Genomic DNA, 10,791 nt, shown 5'->3' on the forward strand with positions numbered 1-10,791 from the left:
GCTCCACACGCTTCGACTTTTCTTAAGAACCTGTCCCAATTCAGACCAAGGAAAAAACACAACAGCCAAACTGCTGGACGTCTTTTTTTTTTTTTGGAAGTTCTAAAAAAAAATTTTTTTAAGAAAATAAAAGTAACAACCAATCGAATCCAATTCTTTAAGGAGTCTTTAAAACAGAAGGACACAGAGAACAGCTTTGGGGGTGTCTCTTAGGTGATTCAAATGGGTTTCCCACGCCCGGGCGGGGCACAGTTTGGAGAGGACTCTATGCTGACATGGCTCTGGACTTAAAGATCGCAAACTTCACTCTGGGTACCCTATGCCAGACAAGCGGACTCGCTTGTAAATACCAGGATTTGTTTCGCAGGAGGGATCGGGGCTGGGGAGAGGAAAGACTTCGACAGAACCCACTTGTCACCGACACAAAGGAAGCGTCCCCTCCTGGCGCCCACTGGCGGGCCCAGGCTCGGCCAGGACTCCGTGGCCCCGTGGAGAATTGTTTTATGTTTGATGTGAACTTGTAGCTGTAAAACGCTGTCAAAAGTTGGACTAAACGCCTAGTTTTTAGTAATCTGTATATTTTGTTGTAAAAAGGAACCCAGGCCCAGGCCCCAGCCCCTCACATTTTTTATGGACATTGACAAATCCGTGTATATTATTTGGCAGTTTGGTATTTGAGGCGTCAGTCTTTTTCTGTTGTAACTTATGTAGATATTTGGCTTAAATATAGTTCTTAAGAAGCTTCTAATAAATTATACAAATTAAAAAGATTCTTTTTCTGATTAAAAACCTTCCTTTTGGTTTTGTTTTGTTTTTTTTTTTTGTTTTTTGTTTTTTTTTTTGGTTAGCGGCCTCATCATTGGTTTGATGGGATCGAATTGTTTAGAGGCTGGAAAGACTGGGAACCAACTAAGAAAGCCAACCCCGTGGGAAGAGGGAGTTTTGTTTAGCCTCGGATTTGAGTGGAAGCAAACCTTGACCAGTCCTAGTCCATGGCAATAGAGAGGAGAAAAGATAAACTACTTCCACCAGGAGGAAGAGGGAGAGAGGGGGAGAAAAAAGGGAAAGACCAAAGAACTCGTTTTCAGAGCCAAGCTTCTGTTTTTAGAAGCCCCAGAAGTACCTACTGTGCTCTTATACAGCTGAGCCAACGTTTTAAAACAGTCCGCCTGACATCCTGTTTTAAATAACTCTGAATGAGCTACCATTTTTACTGAAAGGATCGATCTGTAAATTTGAACATCAAACGTTTATTTCTAATCTGTGGCAGTTAGGTGGGAGGCTTTTTTTTTTTGAAAATGGGTAGGGAAGTCATTACTGGGTTTTTGTTTCTGCTCTAAAACAGTGATTCTGGCTCAGGGACCGGCCGCGGACCCCCAGCCTCTCCAGGCCTCTCTGGTCTCTGGCAGTGTAGGATTGTACCGCAGACTTAGGGATGCCCTGGGCAGGACTTTAGGGGCTGGGTTTTTGCTCTTTGTTCCACTAGTTTCCATCTCTGGGCTCGGAAATCTCTCTAGTAACGAATCTTTCTCCTGTCTTCAGTAAAAAATACCATAAATAATAGTAGGACCCCTTTCTTCGGACCTCTAATTTTCTGGTCATTTCGGGCTCGGACATGTGTAGAGGGGAAAGTTGGGGGAACTCTTAGAGTTGCAGGGCGGGAGAGAGGAGGAGGATTGGTGGTGGACAGAACAGAAATAGTAATCCTACATGGGCTGTTGCCCCTTCCCTCCCGTCCCTGATAAATCTCCGGCGGAAAGGGCGCCCTGGTGGACTGGGGACAGATACACTTCTCAACACTTATTCTCTAAGCCTGGAAGTGTTGGATTGTGGAGGATTCATTCATAGCTGGCATGTGCTCTCTTCTCGCCTACAATTTCAGCTTTCTTTTTCCTCCCTTGCCTCCCTCTATCTTCGTTCCTCTGTTTTTCCTTACATTTCCTGTTTCTCTCTTCCCCCCACCCTCCCTCCCTCAGCTTGTAAGACTATTCAACTGGCTCAGGTGTTTGCCCCCAACTCAGCAGCCCTTTTGTTAGCTTCTTGGGGGCTTCCCTCATTTGGTGCCTCAGAACTGGAGGCTAGAATGGGCTTTCTTCCCTAGAAACCCGGATCTGGCTGCTGAGATAGTGCTTCCGACATCGAGAGAGAGCTCCGAGGTTCCGAGAGGATGGCTGGTTAGGTTGTGAGTGTGTGCTGGTTGGGGGGAATTTCAGCAGGCCTCACGTTTTAGAAAGCAAAGAAAATATGCGGAAGTTTGAACCTTTGCGTTGGAATGGGCAACCGTGGTCCTGGGACAGGGAGTGTAGGTGGCTAAAGCACACAGCTCAGGCCGGGACTGGACAGGGGAGGGAGGTACTGCAGCGTTAGGCTCTCAGGTCCCGATTCTGTGGGTGTGGGAGTTTGGTTCACCATGCTCCCGGCCCACAGTAAGCCTGGGCGGAGGCGGGGCAGGTGATGTGGCCGCTGCGGTTGCGGCGCCTCGCCCCCACCCCCATCCCCATCCTAGCCCCGACCGGGCCCTTGGGAGTCACAATTTTAGTGGGCTGTGCTACACTCAGCCTTATCACTCTTGTTCTGGATGGAGTTTCTAACAAATACATTCTTCTCCCCGCCGTCTGGAGTCGGCTTAGTTTGAAGTCTGTTTACTTGTCCGGGGGAAAGGTGAATTCAGCCGGGTCTGCGAATGGGCCCTGAGACAAACAGGACCTCAGCCGCTTCTCGCCATCAATCACGCGGAGTCCACCAGCTCCCGCTCCTGCCCAGGGGCTCCTGTCGCAGCTGTAGGAAGCAGCCCTGTAACACAATCTAAAGCGTCTTGATGGGGGAAATAGGTGCGCGCTGGGCGCAGCGCAGGAGGGTTCCGCAACCTGGGGACACTCCCCCCCCACCCCACTCCACCCCCGGCCCATCCCGGCCAGCCTCTAGGAAGCTGACCATCGTCCTTTCCGGGAATCCTCCTCCCCTAGGTCTCTATAGTTCGCACCCAGATCGGTTCTGGCTTACCCCGGGAGAAATCAACCTTTTGGGGATGCCCTTGCTGTTGTTGTGCTTGTAAGAGTCGGAAGATCCCCCACTTGTGGGGGCAGCGCCGCTTGCCCCTGGACCCCAGCGAAGCTGAAGGCCCCCGCCTAAGCACCCCCACCCCATCTCTAGGTCCTGGCGGCTGTGGGGAGTGGGGGGGGGGGAGATTTTGCAGACGGCGTTCCCCTTCCTCCTTTCCCCCACCCCCACCCTCCATGTAAACAAGAGGACTTTCTCGAGAGTCCTGGAGAGCGGCTTTAGTGGCTTCGGGGCCTGAAACCCCAGGCTTGGCTTGTTTGATGTTTAGCATCCCAAAGCAGATCCTCACCCCCGCCCCGGCCTGGGAACCGGAGCTCTAGGCCGGAGAGGCAGGGAAGCAGCCCTCTCAGCTGGCTGGACCCCCCGGCTTGGGCCCGGCTCAGGGGAGGCGAGAAGAGCAGAGCAGATATGCTCTGGGCAGGAAGGAAGGGAGCCTGGGCTGCCGCCGCCTCCAACTGGAGCACAAGTGGGTACAGCTGGAGTCCTCAAGGCCAGGAGGCGGGTGAGGGCAGATAATGCCTCTGCAGCGGGGACAGCGGCTCCGCGATAGGGGCTGGCGGGTTGGAAAGCAGCACCCGGCCTGCGGGTGAAATCCGAGCCAAGCCCGGGACGACTTCGCAAGAAACTCTCTGGGTACATACGCCTGGAGGCGCGCGCCGGCGCAGGGGCCTCGCAAGAGGCAGCTCTTCTTCCCACTGCTTAGGGCTTGACCTTTCAAAGGAACAGATTTGTTTCGAAGCTTCCCAAGGGATTTTAAATCCTCCTGGGGCAAGACTAGGGAGCTCCAGAGATTGTGCCTCCGGTGATTGGCTTCGGGGTCTCCTACTTTGAGGCCCCAGTGAAGAATTATCAGACTTTAGAGACCCCACACCCTTCGAGCGCGCTCACCCGCGCATGGGCGCCGGTGAGGAGCTACCTGGAAGCGCGAGTGCACAAAATGTAGCACGAGTGACTCTCAGGCGATGAGAGGAAATGAGACCGGGGTTTCCTGACTTCCATCTTATTAGGGACCAGGTAAGGTCAATGCTTTCTCTATTATGTCTTTATCTTAAAAGCGGGTCAATTTAAGATAAGGGAGAAAAAACCCCAGGATCTGTGTGAACCTTGCTGATAAAGACTGACCCCTTTCCTGAAATAAAAGCAAGCCAGGCATTCATTTTCTATAAACAAGAGAGTTGTGAGAAGCTGTCTTGAATTCTGATCGGATGTCTCCCGTCTCTCTAGACTTCGCTCCCCCGCTCCCAGTTACTACCCAGAGGGAGCAGAATGAACAGTTTTACGTGTGGACAACTAGAAAGCCTGGTGGGGAATGTGAATCCGGGGTGATATGGCTCTTAGGCATGGTTTGCTTGCTTGTTTCAAACACTGCTTTCTTGTAGAATGAAATGAAAGTGCCAGACTTGGGTATCTGGATGAAGGGGCTAAATATTTTCCTTGCTCAACCCTGTTAGGAGATGTGGACACCGTCTTCCTCTGGCCCTTCCTGCCTGTCTCTGTGGTTGTGCAGTTTTGTGTTCCTACCACCTCAGGCCACCTTCTGTGAGGGCTGACTTGGGCTCCTGCCTCAACCTGGAGTACAGAAAGTTTTCTGGCCCTTCTTCACTAGTGGCTTCTCGTAGGAGTGTCCTATCCGCAGTCACTCACTTCAGAGAACTTGTCCACCCAAGGGACTGGAGGAACTGAGTACTGATGGGAGTAGAGGGAAATAGGTGCTTTGCTGAAGGGAAATGAGACCCCCCGCCCCTACACACATAGTTGCATTTCTGAACTATCCTGGAAGATTCTCAAAGGCACAGAGGAGGTTCGAATTCAGCCACCTGGCAGCACAGCTTCTGCCTCATCTGAAGCCATAGCTGTCGGCTATGTTTCTCTCTGATAGTGACCTAATGCTTGACTTTGGAGGGTATCTAGGCACAGTCCCCTGCTTCTGGCCTTCTCGTTTGAAGATTTTTTCCATTTGTTCTCTGCTTCCTAAACATTACTTCTGTTATTAAGAGTTGTAGCAAAGTTCTGGAGCCCTGGTGGTGCAGTGGTTAAGAGCTTGGCTGCTAACCAAAAGGTCAGCAGTTTGAATCCATCTTGGAAACCCTATGGGGCAGTTCTACTCTGTCCTATAGGGCTGCCATGAGTCAGAATTGACTTGATGGCAATGGGTTTGGTTTTTTGGTTTAACAAAGTTTTGGGAAGGATGAGATTAAATCCATTTTCTTTTTTTAGTTATTTGCAGGACACTGCAATCTAAATTGATCATTATAGTGCTCTGCCTAAAATGAAAATAAAACATAAACGTAAATATTGCAGGCAATAAGCCTTGTTAAAGAGGACCATTTCCTACAACATAGTATTCACATATGATTCTGCTTACTCTGTATGTAGGTGTAAGTGGTTGTACACAGATGCTTGTATGTATGTATACAGGTGTGTATATATAAGTATATACACATGTATATCCATCTTATATACGTGTATCTATCTTATGTATCTAAGTTTTCATAAAGAATCTGCTTAGTAGGGGGATCTTACAGAACCTGTTAGATGTGAGAAAGTTGAATGCATTCATTACCTCAACTGAGATGTCACATTAAACTGAGTTCTCCTTTAAAAAATCAAACGAACAAAAACTTCCTTTAGTTTTGCTCACTTTAAATTGGAAATTATTTTGTTATGTGGGACTCTGAAGAACTAATTACGTTTTGGAAAATATTTTAAATTTATTATTAAATCAATTGAGCTTGGTGTCTGAAACACACAGCTGTGGATGAGACTTCTTGAGGCAATCTATAACAAAAATTTTCATTTGCCACACCTACATGTCTACTAATATAAAGCATTAGTATGAACCCTACTGTCCAAATAACAAAGACAAATGGAAATGTTTCCATTTCACTTCTTTAGCAAACGTCCCCTCTATCTCGGCCTTCAAAGAGTGGTGGAAATAAGAGGATATATCTGAGTGCAGTCCAGCAACAAAGAATAAACTTTTCTTACTCCACTAACAATTTCTACATTTTGGGGAATCCTGTCTTTGATTGCCAGAAGGCATTGTTAGTAACACCAGGATGTTGACTGGTGGAGCTTTAAAAATTGCATTTCTAGGGTTTTAGTGATTGTTGATAATACTTTTTTCTTTTTTTTTTTTTACAAAATCAGATGTCAGATCATTAAAAGTATCCTTCGATACCCTCCCCCAGTTTGTATGCCCTGGAGTCATTCTGTGGAAAATCACCCAGAAGGGCTCTAAGGTGTCCAAAGCTCTAGGAAAACAAGGGCTTATTCGATCCCGTGTGCTACCGATTTACCTGATCTACCGGGCGCGCGCGCACGCGCGCACACACACACACACACACACACACACACACACACACACACACTCTCACGGCCCAGTGCGCTCGCTCAGTTGTAAACCTGGGAATTACCGTAATGACACGAAAAGGACCAAGAGCTGGTTCCTACGAGCTAGTTGCTCGCGTCTACCCTAACCCCAAGAGACAAGGTTCATGGTTTACTGGATCCAGCGCTGTCTGTACACAGAGCGAACCCGCAGTTAAGGTCCCCGCAGCCCCCTCCCCCAGCCTCAGGTTTCTAAACAGACATGCAGCGACAGGCTTTTTCAGAGGAGAGTCTGAAGCCGCAGGGGATTAAATCTCTCTCCCAGCCTAGCCACTCAAAGGTGCCTCGAGGTCTGCAAAGCCTGGGTGGGGACTCAGAGGGAGGGGGCTGGGCAGTGTAGGCTGCTTCCTTTCCTTTGGCGTCTACTTAAGAATCGCAGTCCTTGCACCACAGGCTCACACAGAGCATCCCTGCCTCCAGCCAAGGCAGATAGAAGTGGTAGCTAGTTCATTACTATCCACCAATCTGAAAGGTTGATTACCGCTCTCCGGCAGGACTGCTGAGGCACAAGTTTGGATGTAGTAAGCCTTGAAAGTGCGGCAATGTATCATACTTACAACCCACACAGCAGTGAAAGCTCAGATATCTCTCCATACGTCCAGGGACCGCTTATTGAAATCAAATGGAGGAACCTTCTGGAAATATCATTGAGCAAAAAGCCAAGCCACCCACAGCCATCATCTAGCACTGGGTAGGGAGAAAGAGGAAAACTTTGAGATCTGTTATGGTAGAATATAGGCGGCTTCATGCACCTCCAACAGTTGACATTAACCTTCCTGTATGAACCGTTTTCTAACAGTTATAATGCCACAGAATTAGTTGTTGAAAATTCTCAACACGGCCAAACAGATTCTGTGTGGTTGTGTGTCTGGAAAAGCTGGGAGTTTGTCTGTATGTGGTCTTGCTCGTCGGAAAGACAGAAGAGAGGGAACTGGAAAGGAGGGGAGGGGAAAGCAGAGGAAGAACTGCACCTGGTGAAGGCGAGTTGGGTTCTGCTGGTGTTTGGAACAGCTGAGCTTTGCTGTTTATAGCTGATCTTTGGGTCAAAATGTTGGCGTGGGGGTGGATGCAGTGTGTGTTGCGTGTACTCTTCAGGGGGTGATGCTCGGAGGGAGGGCTGGGGAGCCGGCAGGGAGGTGTGTATGCCACGTCTGAGCCCTTAACACAATGGCAATGTAATTATCTAGCTGTAACATGCTCAAATGGCAAAAAGTTGCAAAATAGATGGACCTCCCTGAGAAGACAGGGAACTGGTTACAGAGGTCTGCAGCCATCATCCTTTCTTCAATACATTTTAAACAAGAGGATCTAGTGAGTGATTCCGATTCAATACACATAATCAGTTTGCAAGTCTTATTTCCATTTGAAAACAGGGCTATTTGCAATCATAAGAGCCGGACACGCTGAAAGACACCGAGCGCATTCCGAGCAGATGATGGGTGACAGATCTGTAGGCAAGCACTAAATATTTTCTTCCAGCCTCAAACCTCGTGCGTCAGTCTTTAATCTCGATATATTTTTAATCGACTATTCCTGCTGAATGTATAATTCGCTTTGAGAAGCAAAGCTTTGATCCATAGCGAGACTCCATGGTTAAGAAAACAAAAACGACAAAACAAAACAAAAAATCAACGGCCAGAGAGGTGACAGAGAAACTATGTGGATTGTGCTTCTCGGTGCAGGCTAACAGTCCTTTAATTAAGAATACACTGGGTAAAAGATTTGATGGAAAATTTGAACTTGCTTTTAAAGGAAGGGCCGCGAGAATACGCTGCCCCTGGCTAAAATTAGCAAGCTGGGGCAGCGAAGCCCAAATCTGGACCCGCGGGGGCCAGCACGACGTCTCAGGGTGGGGGCGCGGAGCGGCCACGAAATCCCCGGTGGCAGCTCAGCGGCCGCCCAGCTGCGTCGGCGAAGACCCGGGGCCCCCAGCGGCCAAGCCGTTCTAAATTGGTTGTCAGGAGTCTCGACTAGAAGTTTGGGCAATTGAAACCTCGAGCTATTTTGTGGTCACTCGTGGGGGAAAGTTTTGGTTTCCAGGACCAAGAAAAGCTGCTGGCCGCGGCCTTCCCCTTCCTGCCTGCAGCTTCCCCCCCTCAAACTCGCGTGGCCTCCCCTGTAACCCCTGCCTAATGCCTCCCGCTCCCTCCCACCGGCGGCCTCCTCTTAACCCCCAGACCCAGCCTCGCTCTTTCTCTCCTTCTCCACTCCCCCCACCCCGCTAGCGGCTTCCTCGCCACGTTTCCGCCCCCCCCCCACCAGTCCCCCGTCTTGGCCTCCGCACCCCCACCGCCCGCTGCCCCGCTGGTGGCGCTCCATCCCTTTACCCGCGCTCGCCCGGAACGACCTTGGCTCGGCGCCGCCTGCCGACGGGTCCCCCAAGCCCTTGTGGAGACCACACCAAGAAGCCTGGTGCTCCGAGTAGTAGAGGCTTCCGGTAGATTTTGACTCCAGAGTACAGCACTGGGTTCCGAAGATGATCCGAACCTGAACCTGAAGTTGTGTTTGAAGGTCTTAAAGCACAATCTTTCTTTTAACAAATAAAACCAAACAAAGCCAGCGAACTGCTGGTGTTTCCCGATGAGTTTTTCTAAGGGAAAGACGACGTTATGGCTCTGCCCGGATACCCACATCTAGTGAACTTTCTACTAGGTTGAAACTCAATCTAATAATAGTATGTGCTTGATAAAAAGGAGCCCTGGTGGCGCAGTGGTTAAGCGCCCTGCTGCTAAAAGGTTGGAGGTTCGAACCCACCAGTCTCCGAGGGAGAAAGATGTGGCAGTCTGCTTCCCTAAAAACTACAGCCTTAGAAACCCTATGGGGCAGTTCTGCTTTGTTGCTATGAGTTGGAGTTCACTCCAGGGCAGCCGGTTTTGTTTTTTTATGTGTTTTTTAATTTTTTAATGTACTTAATGCAGATTCCATTTTTATTTCAAAAGGGGATAATTTATTAACCTCCTCAAGTTGGTGCCTCTTAGGCAGGTGTCCTGGTTTTAGACGACCTGGGGAGAACCAATAGATGGAGAGTGTATGTGTGTGGGGGTGGGGTAGGGGTGGGGATTCTTTCTGCACAGTTACCAGCCCTACTTGCTCGCTTTTCTGCAAAACTCATTCTAAAGGCCATGGTACTCTGTTTAACCAGTGCCAAACTATAAATTATAGGAAGACCCTAGGAGAGGGGCCGAGACTGCTGGCAGCAAGAAGCCTCCAGGCTCCCTATTCCTGCACTGGTAGGGCAGAACTCCTACCAGCTGGTAGAAAGTGAGGTTGAGGTTGGGACCAGCAGGACAAAGTCTGCTGGGGTGAAAGGAGAAGAGCTCCCCTGCCTCAAGACAGGGCCCCAGTGTAGGCTTAACTGGCTGAACAGAGGGGGATGCCCAGGAACATGATTCAGAGCAGCTGAGAAACAGAGCAGGTTCCCAGGGCAGGAAGTTTCAGTCACCCTACAGCCCCGTAGAGATATGGCACCATTTGGTCAGCACTGAGTGGTGGGCAGTTCTAGGAGTGCTGGTTGATTTGTGCTGATCCCTTCACGCCATTCTAGGCTTCACTGAGGAACAAAGATACACACACTTAGACTTCTGGTTCAGGTCTTCAGGTGCAATCCAGGTCAGGGAGAGGAAACTTCAGCCCACCTTTCTCAGGGCGTCCTTTCCCTGCCCCCCAGTGAAGACATGAGACGTACCTGCAGGAGCATCTTATTCTTGTATTTATGGCCTGATACGGCTTCATTATGTACTTTCATTTGTTTCCTTACCCTTCCTGGTTTTCTATTTCTTGATCTCTATTCTCCATGCCTATGCTTTACTTGCTTTCTTGTCCAATTCCAGCCTTGTAGTTGCAGTCTTCATAGGCAATTCGCTATCATTTTCCAAATGTCAGTACTAAAAGGAAAAGCAGATAAAGTGGATGGGCTAAGACATAAAGAATGAAAGTCAATAAGGCCCATATGGGAGGCAAGTTGGGGGTGGGTGGGTAAGAAGGCCAGAGAACAGCCAAGGTCAGCATATCAGAGGACTGGCGAGAAAAACGATAGAAGCAAAGAGAAGCAGCAGCCCACAGAAATTCAATTAATGTCAGTAGATGGGAAGGAAGGAGTACAGCCCCAGCTTAAGGCACAAGCCTGGCCTGGACAGGCATACAGTGGAATGAAGAGGAAGCAGATGTGTATATGGTGGCCTGTCTCTGAGATGAGAGGCAAACCTAGCGATCCTTGCTTTCCCTCCTGCCAGGCTTTAAGAAAGGGGACCGTCCAGCCAAAGTAAATTAAAGGACCAAGGCGCCTCCAGGCTGACCGGCTTCAGGTTCTGAGCCCTGGGAAGAAAAAAATTGGGGGGCCCA

At 49.4% G+C, this 10,791-nt stretch overlaps 1 protein-coding gene across 1 annotated transcript in view; it reads left to right on the plus strand.

Moving 5' to 3' along the window:
• Nucleotides 1-8,440, plus strand: part of NKX2-1 (NK2 homeobox 1) — an 11,281-nt gene extending 2,841 nt beyond the window's left edge. The window contains exons 5-6 of the mRNA XM_012555587.1: nucleotides 3,839-3,999; nucleotides 8,203-8,440. Coding sequence (XP_012411041.1) covers nucleotides 3,839-3,999; nucleotides 8,203-8,440 — 399 coding nt within the window. The remainder of the gene's footprint in view (nucleotides 1-3,838; nucleotides 4,000-8,202) is intronic.
• Nucleotides 8,441-10,791: the final 2,351 nt, after the last annotated feature.

The sequence above is a fragment of the Trichechus manatus genome, unplaced genomic scaffold (assembly GCF_000243295.1).
Source record: "Trichechus manatus latirostris isolate Lorelei unplaced genomic scaffold, TriManLat1.0 scaffold00043, whole genome shotgun sequence".
Taxonomy (NCBI): Eukaryota; Metazoa; Chordata; class Mammalia; order Sirenia; family Trichechidae; genus Trichechus; species Trichechus manatus.